The sequence below is a fragment of the Colobus angolensis genome, unplaced genomic scaffold, assembly GCF_000951035.1.
Source record: "Colobus angolensis palliatus isolate OR3802 unplaced genomic scaffold, Cang.pa_1.0 Scaffold479, whole genome shotgun sequence".
Lineage (NCBI taxonomy): Eukaryota > Metazoa > Chordata > Mammalia > Primates > Cercopithecidae > Colobus > Colobus angolensis.
In genome coordinates this window covers 919,577-936,550 of record NW_012118254.1, presented here as the reverse complement: position 1 = coordinate 936,550, position 16,974 = coordinate 919,577, and the positions used below count along the sequence as shown (strand labels likewise).

Here is a 16,974-nt window from a genome sequence, read left to right as displayed (position 1 = left end):
TGCAGCCATGCTTCTTTTCAACTCTGTGCTTGATAAGTTCATTCTGGACCCTCTTCCTAGAATGGCTATACCCTTCCTAATCCCTTGTTTCTCCTAGCTAACTTATTCATTCTTTCAAACTCAGTGTAGGCATCAACTCTTTTCAGAAGCTTTTCCTGATACCCCTCCTCCCAACCCCATACTACCTAGCTGTCACTCCTGGATGATCTCATAAAGTTTTGTGCACTTATCTCTATTTACCTAGCAGGTCATTTTACAGTCCATGTGTATGCCACTTCTGTTACAATGTGCGCTCCTTGAGGGAAAGACTAATTTATCCATTTCTATATCCCTAGTGACTAGCATAGTACCTCATCCATTGAGGTACTTAATAAATGTTTACTAATGAATGAATGGATTGCCATGTGTTTTTTCCTGAACTGTCCTTAGCCCCTTATTGTTCTTCCTCAGCACATTTTTCCCTGAAGAATCTCTTTTATTTTCATTTTTTCAGTTACAAGTAATCAAGATGGTATTATGTCCAGGGGACTCTGTGATCGACATATCCTGCTATCCTGGCCCAGACAACAGCAGCCCATTAGCATGAGGTTTCCAAGATAGAAAAATATATAAAGGATAATGACAAAGGAAGGCAAAGTAGCACTTTGTTAACTAAGACTTTGCTTCAAAAACTCAATGTAGAAAATAATGGTAAGCTAGGATGAACCAAGCAGTGCATTCTTTTTCCTGTGAACAATCCATCACATCTCCCAGCACTAGAGGAGCAGTAGAGGGCACATTTGCCACTGGTGCTTAGTGTCAAGACAGCTAAAGCCTCAGTTGGATTACTGGCCCCCAGCCGGGTATCTGTTTCATAGAGGGAAAGTGAAAAGAAGAATCAGGAAGCTGGCCTAGCCTCGTCTCTTGTAGTTGGGCTTCCTACTTCAGTGACAGGAGTATAAGAGGAAGAAAAGGGAGTTGTCCAGGTTTGGTAGGCTCTGAATCTAGAGAAGTATCATCCCCATCTCTCCCCAGCGCCCCCTACCTGCCGCCTAAAAAACATACAATTCTATATGTTGATGGCTCAAATTGTTATCCCCAATTCACCATGCCTTCTATCCTTCTCTAGCTATAGGCAACTCCTGTCATTAGGATGTTCTTTATTACCCCCACATACCTGGCTCTGACCTTAGGTGTACTGATATGAAAGAACTCGGGGAGTCAGTTTTTACCAAAGCTCTACCAAACCTCATGATGGATTTTCCCCCATTTAAACATGGAATCTTAGATATAAAGAGAGTGTGGTATTCTCTAGGAGCACATACATATTTAGCCAAAAAGCAAAAATTAATGCTCTAGTCTTGAGATCTTTTCGTTTTAGATAATATTATTTAGCATGACACTTATTTTATCAAAGTCCCTCAATAACTGTTCATTTCCTCCCATTTCCTTTTTTTCTCTTCAAAAGAAATTATATAACTTGAGAGATTTTTAAGTTGCTATTGAAATAAAATTTTCTGGTGACCTTATCTTCTTTGTCTCCTATAGTCTCCATTGTAGCTGAAACAGAAGAAATCAAGGCCATTTTGAAGGACAAGGGAATTGACGTGGAGACCATTGCTGAGGTATACCCCATCAGAGTACAACCAGCTCGTATTCTCAGCCACATTTATTCCAGCCTAGGTAAGGAGATTGGCCAGGCTGCTAGAATCAAAGCATTATTCGATACAGGCTGGCTTCCATCCTTTTGCATTCTTCATGATTTTGTATTGCTTTATTAAGCTGGAGCTGAGAAGGAATTTAGAGTCTCTAGAATCCAAGTTTCTTAGCTTCTCTATTCTGAGCAGGCCTGATAATTTTAGGTGTGTTTTATGAACCCTTTGGATACATAAGGCATGACTATTATCAGCCAATATTGTATCTTTATTCCAAGTGTGTGCTTAAATAACATGTTCTCTCCTTTCTTGGAACCTGTACCTCTTTTTCAAATACTTGCTTATTTTATATGGAATGATAGCCAAGGAACTTGTTTTTAGGTCTTTCATACTTTGTCATTTAATGAACTAGTTCGTAATATAAAAGATTCCTTAATATAATACTTTTAATTAGTACTTATTTTTAATTAGTACTTATTTTTTAATTAATTCACATATTAAACTTAGTGATAGACTTTTTGCATTAAACAAATTACTATATTGTTATCTAAAAGAAATTCTAAACTACTCTTGTGGAAGACTGAATAATGACTCCCCAAAGATATCCAAGTCTCAATTCCTGGAACCTATAAGCCTTACCTTATATGGCAAAACAGACTTATTTGAGATAGGGAGATTAGCCTGGATTACCCAGGTGGTCCCTAAATGTAATCACAAGTGTCCTTATAAAAGGGAATCAGAGGAAGACCAGACTATAAAAGTAGGAGATGTGACAACAGAAGCAAGAGATTAAAGTGATAAGGCTGTGAGCCAAGGAATTCCCACATCATCTAGAAGCTGGAAGAGGCAAGGAATGGATTCTTCCCTGGAGCCTCCAGAAGGAATCAACCCTGCTGACACTTTGATTTTGATTTTAGTTCCATAATACTCATTTTGGACTCGTGATGCCAAGAACTGTAGAAGTATAAATCCGTGTTGTTTAAGCCACCAAGTTTGTGGTAATTTGTTACAGAACCAATAGAAAAGTAATACAATCTTAAACTACAAGAGAGTAGATTTGTAAAAGATTGGCTCTTAGATAGTGGATTGCCACTTACAAACCCAGAAGTTAGTTTGTATATGTGCGTGTGTGTGTGTGTGTGTGTGTCTGTGTGTGTGTACTTTTTAATCATCACCCAAGAATGGTATGTTTGTAATTAGAGTTAAGGCAAGTAAGGCAAGTATTCCCAGCTGAAAACCAGCCTCCTTCCCTTTTTACTGGCACTTAACTCCAGTCACCTAATTTCTTTGTCTAAATTGAGAGGGCATCAACCAAGGAGGAAAGGACCAAGAGTTAGAGCTGACTTTTGTCTGTCTCTAGGAACCTGTATTTAATGCCAACAAGGCTTGAACTCCTTGCATTCCAGAGCTATTAACATTTGCATCTGGCTTTAGGAGTATATGGATTTCTTTCTTCCATCCTAACTATGATGTAGGAATGTCCCTTTCCTAAAAGTTCAAATATAACATGGTTAGAATTTTCTAAAGAAACTTTGCTTTAAAAAGATAATGAAAACCTAAAATATATACACATAGAAATTAACAAATTTATTAAATAAGTCTCAGATCCTAATAAATTTCTAAAATCTAGCCACAAATTAGCTTGAATATTATAAAATACTCCTGGTTCCCTCTATTTACTCAACCCTAACTGAGGTGAATACCAAGTCAAGGCTCTGAAACTTCTGAGGCCGATTTGGGTGGATGCTTTGCTAGGTGGGATGCATACCTCACCCCTTCCCAGAACCTGCTTCCTGTTTTTATTTTTTGGCCATTCCCTATAGCCCCAGACCTATAATGCACTTCTAGTCTCTAGATACTAGTCCACTAGCACTAAATCACTTGAGGTAAGGAAGGTATTTCCCTATTTAGCCAACATCTTACCCACCTGAGTACTAGTTGATCTTACAGTCACCTTGTTTGTAACTCTTAGAAGTCTCTACAATTCTGGGTTTATGCAAGTCCTGTTGGTGACTTTGACCTGATTCTCTGGCTCTCACTCAAAAGTTAATAGGTTAATTTTACCCATTGCTTCATTGCATCTATTATTCTAAATTGGCATATCTTACTGGGAAACAAGTAATTCTAAGCTCTGGGCCATCATTTCTGGAATCTGCCTGCCTCACATCAGGTCTCTCCAACAAACAGAAGCAATCTCCTTACTATTTACTTTTTCAAAACCTAGACTCCATCTTGGGCCTCTTACTAAGTTCTTGTTTTCTAGCCAAAGGAAATAAAAACTAAATGAATGATCAAACATTCCAGGGACTCAAGTGACAAGTGGACATTTATCTTCCTGATATGTTCTTTCATTTGCTCCATTCATTCATTCATAAGCATTTATTGCTCACTTATTATGTACCAGGCACTGGGCTAGATGCTATGGAAGACATAGCCATGCAGCTAAATAATCACAGTACAATCTTATAAATGCTATGACCATGGTGTTACATATGAAATACAGAAGAAAGGGGATAGATTTGCCTGGGGAAATCAGGCAAAGCGTGGAAGGGAAGTCAGGAAAAGCGTGATAGATAAGGCAACATTTAATGACTTATCAGTCAGATGAGTGATTGTTCAAAATTCTATTATTGCAACAGTTTCACAATAACTAAATTGCCCTAAGGATACATCAAATGACAACCATAACTCCCATGAAGGAAAAGGAATATTTCTTTACTGGGTGTATTTGTTTATGTATGTTAACTAAACGGAGTTCTCTCACCTCAAATCCTCAGTATTTCATAGTCAGTTCTAAAACATCTTTTTTATTTTTTTAAATTATGAGATTAATCAACTTTGTAAAAGTAAGAATTTAAATATTAAGTTCAAATCTTTACATAATGCTAATTCTTTTCTAATCTCTTAGTGCATATAGATACATTTTAATAGTTATCTTTAACATGCCTATATTCACTTGTGTTCTGTTTGTTTTCACTTACTCTCTCATGATGCATTTCCACATACCGAAATAGCTATATAGTATTTCATCAAATTAAAGTAATTGTTCCCTTATTAGTAGCTGAATTGTTTCGAGAATTTTTATCTTTCTATAAATGCCTTTGTATAGACCACTGTTTTCTTAATTGTATATTCTCAGTAAAGGGATTCTGGATAAGATTGTGAACAGGTTTTTAGCTCTTGTTACATGTTACCAGATTATTATTTACAAAGACGAACTAATTTGTAGTGACATAACTAAGATATAAAATATGCCTTTCTTTTTTATTATCCCACTAACATTGGAGTTTTATTTATTTTTGTTAGATAAGTAGGTTTTAATATGTATAAATTATTTTAATTTTCTATCTTTAATTCCCAGTGACCTGCACATTTTTCTATTTTTCTATTTTTGCTTTACCTCTTTTTTTTGAAACTGTGTGTCTACAATTGCTTGCTTATCTAATAGGGTCTGCACATTTCTGTATATATTTATCAGTTATTTGTATTTTATGGTAAGCTTTTATCAGTGAGATTTATATATATTTCCTAGTCTTACTTTCTTTTAGATAATTATTTTCTTGCCTTTGTGCAAATCTTTAAATATTAGATACATCCATTTTATCAGATATATTTTTCAGTCCTTCAAGAATTATGACTTTATCTCCTAGTTCTATCTGAATAGGTATGCTATTCTGGTTCTCTCCAAATTTCATAAGTTATAAGTTATCTGATTACAAATTGGTATGTACGCATTGACTGCAGGGAACTGGAAAACAGAGACAAGCACAAAGGAAAAAGATAACAATCACCTGTAATTCCACCACTCAGAGGAAGCCACCTTTTATTTTGGCATATTTGTTTCCAATCATTTTAAATAAAATAAGTACAAACATATTTTTAGAAAAATGATGTCATTAAGAATGGATTTTGCATTCTGTTTTTCTTGAAACATAACAATATATGATAAACTCTTATGTTTTGGTAAGTAGCCACCTACAATCCAATTTGATAGCTGTATTAACGTAATTTCTTCAAAAGTTATTTTCATAAATAGCCTTTTTCTGTTAATTTTGCAAATCGTCTACTTAGATTCTTTTGCCATTTTTCTGCTGGTACTTGTTGATTCTTTACCCATTTCCGTGAGGTATTTTTAAATATATTAGGGATACTGACACTTTCTCTTCCACCTTCCACATGTTACTGCAATATTTTGCTATTTTATTATTTGCCCTGTAATTTTGTGCTGCTTTTCATGTAGAGAAGTTTTATATTTTATGTAATAAAATTTTCTCCTTTTTTGGATTCTTTCCTTGCTGTTAAACTTAGAAAGATAGACCCATCCCTAGGTCAAATACATTTTCACTGCATTTTCTTTGTTATTTATGGTTACAATTTTACATTTACGTCTTAGGCTGTAATATTAATTTTAGTTTGTCCTATGAGGTAAAAACCTGACTTTTTGCCAAATAACCAGTTGTTCCAGCACTATTGATTGAATAGTTCATATATACGTTGTTTTGAAATTCCATCTTTATCATCTACTGTACATGCATATACTCACTCACATGTGTGTGGATACTTTTAATCTTACTTTCTGGTGCTGCTGATCACTGTTTCTTCTTTCCTAGTACTACATTTTTTAAGTTATCATAGTTTCAACCTCACCAATGATTGTGAAAATGTAAGATAAAAGAATAGTGCTATATAATTTTTTGCCCATCAGTTTTACAAAAGTTGAGTGCCAATATCCAGTGCTGATGAATATGTGGAGATGTGGACACTCTCAGCATCTTGGTAGTGTAAATTAGAGGCAGGTAGGCATTACCTATAAAAAAATGTAATGCACATGTCTTTGACCAACAACCTTAGTTCTAGGAATCTACCCTTTTCTTTTTCTTTTTCTTTTTCTTTTTCTTTTTCTCCACCCGAGATGGAGTCTTGCTCTTGTTGCCCAGGCTGGAGTGCAGTGGAGTGATCTCGGCTCACTGCAACATCCGCCTCCCAAGTTCAAGTGATTCTCCTGCCTCAGCCTTCCAAGTAGCTGGGATTACAGGTGCCCGCCACCATGCCTGGCTAACTTTTGTATTTTTAGTAGAGACAGGATTTCACCATGTTAGCCAGGCTGGTCTCGAACTCCTGACCTCGTGATCCGCCCACCTTGACCTCCCTCCCAAAGTGCTGGGATTACAGGCGTGAGCCACTGCAACCAGCCTAGAATCTATCCTATATAACACTCGTACAAGTACACAAGGATATATATTCAAGGATGTTCACTACGTTATAGCTTGTGGTGGCAAAACAACAATTAGAAGCACTGTAATGTGTTTAAACAAGAATGGTAGAATTATGTATATTGTATCATAGCTAAAAAGAAAAGGTAGACTTTCAGCTTCCAGCTGTGATGAAATAGCTTGTATTGGGCTGTCATACTAAGAATAACTGGAATGGCTAGATTTTAAAAATGAAGGTGAGTGAAGGCTTCAGAGAGTAATTACAACAGCCAGAACTTGAGAAACTAAAACCTTAGACAGAAGAGACACTCAAAGAATAAACTCACTATTCTCTGTGCAGCTTACCTTTGAGGCATGTGCTGATTCTTAAGTTTTGCTTGCATGAAGTAAGGGGCCAAGAAACTAAGCAGAAAGTCTCACTGTTCTACGGAGACAAAAATTGCATTTCAGGACCTTCCTATATGGAAGGGACTGTGATAAACACCTTGTGCTTTCAATAGAAACCCCTAAAGAGTGGATTATACCTTAGGAGAAAGGAAAAGCCATAAATAGACAAGTTTTTAGAAAGCCTCAAACACAAATCCTAAAACAGTCTTCTCAATTCCTGATTGGGCTAAGAAGATTTGCTTATGCTGTATCTGCCTGCTAAAATAAACTGAATCTTCTCTGGAGGGAAATAATATCATCCAGAGCCTCTACAATTCTTTATACACTGTATTCAGCATTGAAAAAATATAACAAGACATGACTTAGAAAACCATGACTTGTTATTAATTGGTAAATTAATAAAATTAATAAAAGACAAAAGAAAAAATAATCAAAACAGACACACAGACTTCTATTCAACATTGCATTTTTTTTTTTGAGACAAGGTCTCACTGTATTGCCCAGGCTGGTCACAAACTCTTGTGCTCAAGGGATCCTCCCACCTTAGTCTCTGGGACAACAGGCACACACCATCACGGTCAGCCAGCACTGGAAGTTCTAGCCAGAGCAGTTAGACAAGAAAAAGAAATACAAGACATCCAAATTCACAAAGAAAAATTAAAATGATCTCCATTCACAGATGACATGGTTTTATTAAAAAAAAAAAAAAAAAAAAAAAAAAACCTGTGAGAACTAATAAACAAATTCAGCAAACTTATAGGATACAGAATCAGCACACAAAAGTCAGTTGCATTTTTATACACTAAAAATGAATGATTTGACAAGGAATTTAAGAAAGCAGTTCTATTTATAATAGCGTCAAAAAGAATAAAATACTTCAGAATAGGCTTAACCAAGGAGGTGAAAGACTTGTACACTGAAAATGGAAAAACATTGCTAAAAGAAATAGAGAAGATACAAATAAATGGAAAGACATGCTGTCTTTGTGGGTTAGAAGACATGATATTGTTAAGATGCCTGTACAACCCAAAGCTATCAACAGATTCTATGCAAGTCCTATCAAGAGCCCAAATGATGATTTTTGAAAAATAGAAAAATTTGTTCTAAAATTTACATGGAATCTCAAGGGACCCTGAATAGCCAAGATGAGGATGTGGAGACATGAAGACTCTTGTGTACTGTGGATGGGAATGTAAAATGGGTCAGCCCCTATGGAAAACAGTATGGCTGTCCCTCAAACAAATTAAACATAGAATTACTATATGATCCAGCAATTATGCTTCTGAGTATATATCCAAAAGAAGTGAAAATAGGAACTTGAACAGACATTTTCTGTTTCTTTTTTTTTATATATATACTTTAAGTTCTAGGGTACATGTGCACAACGTGCAGGTTTGTTACATATGTATACATGTGCCATGTTGGTGTGCTGCACCCATTAGCTTGTCATTTACATTAGGTGTATCTCCTAATGCTATCCCCCCTCCCCAAGATAGGACCCGGTGTGTGATGATCCCCTTCCTGTGTCCAAGTGATCTCATTTGAACAGACATTTTCTACATCAATGTGCGGCATTGCCCACAATAGCCAAAAAGTGGAAACAACCCAAATGTCCATCTATAAACAGTATGCAATGTATACACAAAATGTATACCCAAAATGGAATATTATTAAGCCTTTAAAAGGAAGGAAATTCTGACATATGCTACACATAGATGAACCTCGAAGACTATGCTAAATGAAGTAAGTTAGTTACAAAACGAAAAATATTGTATTATTCCATTTATATGAGATACCATATTCATAGAGATACAAAGTAGAACGGTGGTTGCCAGAGGCTGGGAAGCAGGGGACATGAAAAGTTACTGTTCAATGAATAGAGTTTCAGTTTGGGAAGATGAAAGAGTTCTGGAGATAGTTGGTGGTGATGTTTGCACGATGATGTAAATGTACTTAATGCCACTGAACTTAAGGTTGTTAAAATAGTAAATGGTAAATTTTATGTTGCATATATTTTACAGTATTAAATAGAAACAAAAAGGAAGGAATAGTGGAAAAACATGGTTGTGACATCAATCTCAGGTAAAATGTGTGCTTTACAGAGTGAACCCTGGAATATGATCAAGGCTTTGACAATTATCTGGTGCTAGCCCCCTAAGAGTAAAGCAACACTAAAACTGACATATTTGATAAGTATAACACTTAGGTAAAGCAAATGAAAAAAATTAAATTCCCAAGAAAAATGCATTCTAGTCAAAAAATAAAAAAGTAGTAGTCCTGTCAGTACTGACATGAAAGCATATTTAATATGTGTTTTGGGGGAAAAAGTTTTAGAACAATATAAACAGTGTTATCCTGTGATATAAAAGAAAAATATGTGTGTGAATAAACTATTTTCTCATCATAAGAGGTACTGATTTTATAACTCCCTTTTGGAAGACGAAAAGAAATTCAGCTACGTTTAACATAGACATCAATTATAGGATGGATTCCAATTTCAGAATGCTAAACTATAAAAAGAAGGTAACTTAAATTCAAGGAAATACAGTGGATGTGTGTGTGTGTCTATATGTATACACATACATTGTGTATGTATATGTATATGTGTGTGTGTATATATATATGTAAAAATGTTTGCTGACTTGATTTGTGCTCTAAAAATATCTTTACCATTTCTCAATTCTGTATCAGGATGCAACAATAGAATGAAACTCAGTGGACGACCCTACAGACACATGGGAGTGCTTGGAACTTCAAAACTCTATGACATTCGGAAAACTATCTTTACTTTCACTCCACAGGTGGGTGAAATAAGCTTGAATGTGCATTGAGATGAATGGAAATAAAAGAAAAACATTGGAGAAGTAAAGCATTTACTGGAGTTGGGATAAGTGTCAAAGAGTTCCACCAGGCCTTGCACATAACTTACTCAGTGAATATTTATAGAGTTGAACTGAATTGAGCTTCCAGCACAGAATTTCGCTAAGTGATTGTAACTGCCAAAAGTACCCCTGGGTATTGCAGAAACTAAGGATGTTACAAATGCTAGAGTACTTACAAAAGTAATCCTTACTTTTAAAAGTTAAAAATAAAACTGTATGTGTCCTTTATAAACAAAATACAACCTTTTTTATTCAGCTACTGAATTATCTTTTCTTTGTTTTGAGGAAGGGCCCTTTTTACATTCATAGAAATCTTCAGTATCCTCTTCTAAACAAAAATGTCAGTACTCTTTTAGCTGTTACTAAACACATTGTTAGCCTGATGTTTACTAGCTACATGATAATAACAAACCTGATTATATGTGTTTATGGGGAGGAGAAACTATTTTCTGGAAAGAAAGCTTAAACTCCCCATTTGTCATCTTACATTTGAAATAGTGCAGCTGAGGTAGGAATAGACAAAAGAGTAATGGACCATAGATTCTATTTCTGACTTTGCCATTTGCTAGCCATATGATTTTGCTAATCTACATATCATCTCTTAGCCTTATTTTTCATCTATTAAAAGAAGAAAAACCCTCACTGGGGGGTTATAGGATTAAATAAAATTATATACTTGAAAATACTTTGAAAACTGTAGCATACCGTAAAAATGTCAGAAATTATTATATGTGCCAGTTAACCACCAGATACCTTGGAATGTATTAGACATTAAATTTGGGGGTATCATTGCCCTGTGACACCTTGGATACTCTTCTGAATATGTGAGTAGTTTAAAATATTACTTGATAATTGTGAGAGTAAATTATTCTGAGCTATTATTTTTATTTGTCTCAGTTTATAGACCAGCAACAGTTCTACCTGGCTCTGGACAACAAGATGATGGTGGAAATGCTTAGAACAGACCTCTCCTACCTCTGTAGCCGCTGGCGGATGACAGGCCAGCCCACCATCACCTTCCCCGTCTCACACAGCATGCTTGGTAAGGGCTGCATGAGGCAAGGAATGAATGTATTTTGGAAATAAGTCATAGATTTAGCCCTTCAACATCTTGGTGTTTCTAGAGAGTTACTTCTTATAATTTATTCTTTCAGCGGTATTTATTGGCTCCTATTTTATGCCAAGCACTTTTCTAAGCACTGGGGACACATGGAGTGAATAAGGCAGATGAGAATTTCTGTTCTCATGGAGCTTATGCTTTGGAAGGTGAAGACAGACTATATGTAATACATAAATCAATACACAATAATTTCAGAGCTATAATTGAATAGTTTTCAGATAGTTTGAGAGCTATAATTCAAAAAATGTAGCAGAGGATAACCTAAAACTTGGTTGGTGGTTACTTTAGCTAATTAGTTTCTAGGTCAATTTTCAGAAACTTTATTCATACAATTATTTTTAAAGACAATAATACTGTATCTGCATATTTCTTACTCCAGTGGTACATCAACATTTTATAGATAATTTCCCAGGCTGCTTCTTCCAAAGCCTGTCTAACTGAAGCTGTAAAATCTAGTAGGGGAAAAATCCAAAAGGCTTTTGGTTTATGTTTCCTCTTTTTTTTTGACTGGATTTCCTGACATTGCTTACTTGAAACTGGGTGAAAGGCTTTATTATTCTCTCAGTTCCTGGAGGACTAGAGCCAATACTGAAACGACTGCTTCCTTTCTGTGTTTCTCCTGTTGCTTCCAAAGGCCTGTTTGTACTGCCAAAGTACATAGAATTCCTTTTCATTAAAGAAAAATTCCTTATTATAAATCATTCAAAATCCAGACAGACTGTTAGGGATTTTGGTCACATCTCAAAAGTGCTTCAATATCACAGGATTTGAGGAAGTAGGGTAGTCTTTCTTCTCTTTGTCTTTCTTCATTACTTAAGACAATTAACACAAGTACCCATTTAAAAACTACTATATTTGCAGCATTGTCTTCAGAAAGTATAAGGTCTAATTGGAGACAAAAAGCTAATATGCAAGAATGATAGAAACAATTTTAAGATAATATATAAAGAATTACTAAACCATTAGATCAGTATTTTACAGAGAAGGAGATCCAGTTGACAAAGAAAATTTCTCAACTGAGGTAGGACTTAACCAGGTTTTTTGGAATGGATAGTATTCAGATGACAGGAGGGAAGAAGGAAAGGTACTGTAAGTGAGGAGGAAAATACCATGAGTGAGGCCTAGAGGCAAGAATGAACTTGACCTGTGAGAGGAGAATGAAGTGACCCACCTGAATAGAGTGGAGTTTGTGTGTTGGAGTATAATTATAAGCAAAATGGGAAAAGTAAGGTAGGGTTCGATAATGAAGACCTTGAAAATAAGCAAAGATATTTAATATAGATTTTTCTCAGAAGTCTGAAACTATCAAAAGGTATTGAGCAAGGAGTGATATGATAAAAATGATGTTTGGGGACTATTGGTGACAGTACACATTGTAGTTAGGAGAGACTGATGTCTCCACACATGAGGTGAAGAGAAGGTACACTGGATTGGAGGTAATAAAAGTAGAATGGAAAAGAAAGATATGAGTGATTTTAAGCAACACCCAAGTCGGGTATTGGCTAACTAGATACAAGGGATGAATTAAGATAGCTATAACAAAATACCAAAAACTGGGTAATTTATAAACAATAGAATTTTATTTTGTACTATTCTGGGAGCTAGGAGGTCCAAAATCAAGGTACTGGCAGGTTTAGTGTCTGGGAAGGACCTGAAATCTCTCCTTCTAAGATGGTGCCTTGCTGCTTCATCCTCTGCAGCAGACACACATGTGTTCTTACATTGTAGAAGGGACAGAAAAGAAGCAAACCCACTCTCTTAAGCCCTTTTATAAGGGTCCTGATCCCATCCATGATGCCTCCACACTCATGACTTAATCACCCTAGAGGGCCTACTTCTCAATGCTATCACATTGGTGATTAAGTTTCAACAAATGAATTTAAGGGTACATTCAGATCATAGCACTAGGTAAATGTTGCTGCATTGATAGAATCAGGGACATTTTATACGAAGAAGCCAGTTACAAAGAGACATGAGTTTGTAGTGACAAAGAGATTTCAGAATTGAAATACCTGAGAGTTAGGATGAGATACATAGCCACAGCTTGGGAAGCAGAATAAAACTAAAGATCTAGGCCTAAATCAAGCATTTTTGGTACTTGATATGTGGTCACATAACAAAAACAACAGTAACAATAGCAATAATAACTGTAATATTTACTGAATACTTTCTCTGTGCCAGGCACTGAGCTAAGTGCTTTCAATAAATTATTTTGAAATCTCTATAACACTCTTACTCAGGTAGGTACTCATTATCCAAAGTCACAAAGCTAATAAGTGATAGAGCCGGGCCTCAAACCAGATCTCTCAGTTCCTGAAGCCCACATTACCAACAGCAGTGTGTTTTTACCAGTGAAAATTTTGTGCTGGTGAAAAGAGAACAAACATGAGTGATCAAATTGAAATGTGGATTAGTTAAATTCTCATGTTAAAGACAAAGATTCCTGTAATACATAAAAGAGCAAAAATAATACATAAATGGCATCCAGGTGGATGCTATTTACAATAGATATCTCTAAAATAGAATCATGCAGAAAGATGGAAGAAAAGAATATGTAAAGATATATCATGTAAATGCTGACAAGAAAACAGCGGTAGCAGTATTGATATGAAAAATAGCAAATAAAATTCAAGGCAAAAATCAGTAAGTGGGATAAGTAGGATATTTTATATTGATAAATAGTATACCAACATGATATAACATGTATAAACTTTTATGTACTGAATAATGTGAATTAAATGTATAAAGCAAGTATTTAGGAAAATTTAGGGACAATATGACAAAACTATTATATATTCATGATGGAAAACAACAACATACTTCTATCAGAATGTCACAGATCAATTAAACAAAATAATTAAAGACGTAGAGGAGTAACAAACTTGGTTTTGTGTTTATGGGTGTATATATAACCATGTATCCAAAAAGGCAGAACACACAAAGAATGTTTATGTTTAAAAAGTAGAAATCATACAAACAATATTGCCAGATATGTGACATAAAACTAATTAACACAGAATAGTTAAAAAAGAATCTAACTATAAAGGAATTAAATTTTTCCCAAATAATTATTAGATTAAAGAGAAAGTCAAATTTGAAATTACATGCTTCTTAGAAATGAAAAATGATACCACTACTTATAATCTATGAGATTTGGTCAAAGTCATATTTAGAAAATATGATATCCTTACATACTTTTACTTTTAAAAAATGACTTTTGGTTTTGGGACAAGATGGCATAGACTCACTTCTCCCTATTCCTCCTGCTAAGTGCAGCTAAAAATCCTTGACGTTTTATATAAAACAAACATAAGAAAACTCTGAAAGTTGGAAAGAAGGCAGATCAGCTAGGGACTTTAGGACCTGAAGAACAGCAGAGCAGTAAATATCCTGGGCCTTATATGTCCTGGACTGGAAGCTAGAGAAGCTGACATCTCAGAAATGCAAAAAGGAAAAAAAAAAAATGGAAACACAGATTTTTTAAAAGACCCAAGAAAAATCTGCTTTGTCTAGCTGAAGGAACAGGAAAGGAGCAACCTAGAGAGACAGAAAACTTTTAGACCCTATTTTACTTGGCCCCACTTATGCCCCTGTGAGCAGAGACTGAGTGGGGACTCTTCCGCGCTTGCACAGCTCTGAAGAGGCATCCCTCTCCCTTTTAGGAGTAGTATCAGAGAAGGGCTAGTGGGGAGCTGAAACTTTCATCCTTGCCCAAAAGTAGAGGAGCTCCTCCCCCTTCAGCCAGTGTGGTGTCAGTGATCAACAGATATCAACAAATGTTGGAGTTATCATGCAAAGATTTTAAGGCAGTTATCATAAAAACACTTAAACACACAATTACAATCACACTTGAAACTAAAGACAAAGTAGAATGCACGTCTTAGCAAACAAAGTCAAGATATAAAGAACTGAATGGAAGTTTTAGGACTGAAAAAATATAATAACTGAGATGGACAGCTCACTAGATAGGCCCAGTAGCAGAATGGAGACAACAGAGTGAACTTGAAGACAGAACTATAGAAATGACCCATTCTGAACAACACAGTAAAAAAAAAAAAAAAAGAAAGAAAGAAAGAAAAAGAAAAAATATGAACAGAGCCTCAAAGACCTATAGGACTAATAACAAAAGATTTAACATTTTTAACATTCATGTTAAAAAGATCTCACATTCATGTTATAAAAGTTTCAGAAAGAGGAGAAAAAGTACGGGAGAAAAACAGAAAAAGCATTCCAACTAATAATGACTGAAAAATTGGTAAAAGACATAAACCTACAAATTTAAAAAAAAATGAGAAAATCTCAAACATGATAAACCTGAAGAAATCCATGTCAAAACACATAATAATAAAGTTCTTGAACATTAAAGAAGAAATATCTTGAAAGTGGCCAAAAAGAAACAATACCATGTCTACAAGCAACAAACAGAATGACAGCAAAATTCTCATCAGAAACCATGGAGACCAGACGGGAAGTGACACAACATTTTTTAAGTACTGAAAAAAAAAAAGATTTTTAAACCAAGAATTTTGCCCTGTCCAGTGTACTTCAAGAATAAAAGGAAAAAAGACATTCTCCGATGAAGGAAAGCTAAGTGAATTTGTCTCCAGGAGATCTGCCCTGAAAGAATGGTTTGAAGGAAGTTCTTGAAACAGAAAGGAAATAATAATAGATGGAATCTTGAAACATCAAAAAGAAAAAATAAAAATAGAAGGAGTGAAAAGATGACTAAATACAATAGACTTTCTCCACTTCAATTTTCTTTCTTTCCTTCTTTCTCTTTTTTCTTTCTCTTTCTCTTTCTTTCTTTCTCTTTCTTTCTCTCTTTCTCTCCTTTCTTTCTCTTCTCTCTTTCTTTCTTTCTTTCTTTCTTTCTTTCTTTCTTTCTTTCTTTCTTTCTTTCTTTCTTTCTTTCTTTCTTTCTTCTTTCCTTCTTTTCTTCTTTCCTTCTTTTCTTTCTTTTATTTACTTTTCTTTCTTTTGATACAGAGTCTCTCTCTGTCATCCAGGAGTGCAATGGCGCGATCTCAGCTCACTGCAACCTCCACCTTCTGGGTTCAAGTGATTCTCCTGCCTCAGCCTCCCCAGTAGCTGGGATTACAGGGGTGCACCACCATGCCCAGCTAATTTTTTATATTTTTTTAGTAGAGACGGGTTTTTGCCATGTTTGCCAGGCTGGTCTCAAACTTCTTCCACTTCAGTTTTCTAAATTATGCTTGACAAGCATCGCTTAATGTAGTTATTAAAGTATGTAGAAGAAATATTCAAGGCAAGTATATTATAAATGGGCAAAAGTAAGGACCTTAATGGGAGATAAGATTCTATACATCACTTTAATTGGTATAATGTTGATACTAGTAAATAGTGATATATGTATCATGTTTGTATATATAAGACAATGCCTAGAGTAACCATTAAAAAACCTATGAAAGGAGATAACAGTCAAACCCAGTATAGGTAAATCAAAATGGCATTCGAAAAAATTTAAAAGTAACCCACAAGAAGGCAGGAAGAAGAAAACAGAGAAATGGAGAACAGAGGTACAAATAGAAAACAATAAAATGGCAGACTTAATCCTAACATATCAATAATTACTTTAAATTTAAATAGCCTAAATACATCAGTTCAAAAATAACAATATACGTAGACTGAAAACAAAAGGAAGGAAAAAGATATACCATGTAAACATTAATTTTGTTTTTTATTTATTTATTTATTTTATTTTTTTATTTTTTATTTTA

The 16,974-nt window shown here is 35.0% G+C and overlaps 1 protein-coding gene across 5 annotated transcripts in view; it reads left to right on the top strand.

Moving 5' to 3' along the window:
* The window catches only part of PHKA1 (phosphorylase kinase, alpha 1 (muscle)), a 127,580-nt gene that overhangs the window by 61,552 nt on the left and 49,054 nt on the right, over positions 1–16,974 (top strand). For all 5 annotated transcript variants that reach the window (XM_011958905.1, XM_011958904.1, XM_011958903.1 and 2 more), the window contains exons 14-16: positions 1,528–1,662; positions 9,926–10,035; positions 11,014–11,158. In XM_011958905.1, coding sequence (XP_011814295.1) covers positions 1,528–1,662; positions 9,926–10,035; positions 11,014–11,158 — 390 coding nt within the window. The remainder of the gene's footprint in view (positions 1–1,527; positions 1,663–9,925; positions 10,036–11,013; positions 11,159–16,974) is intronic.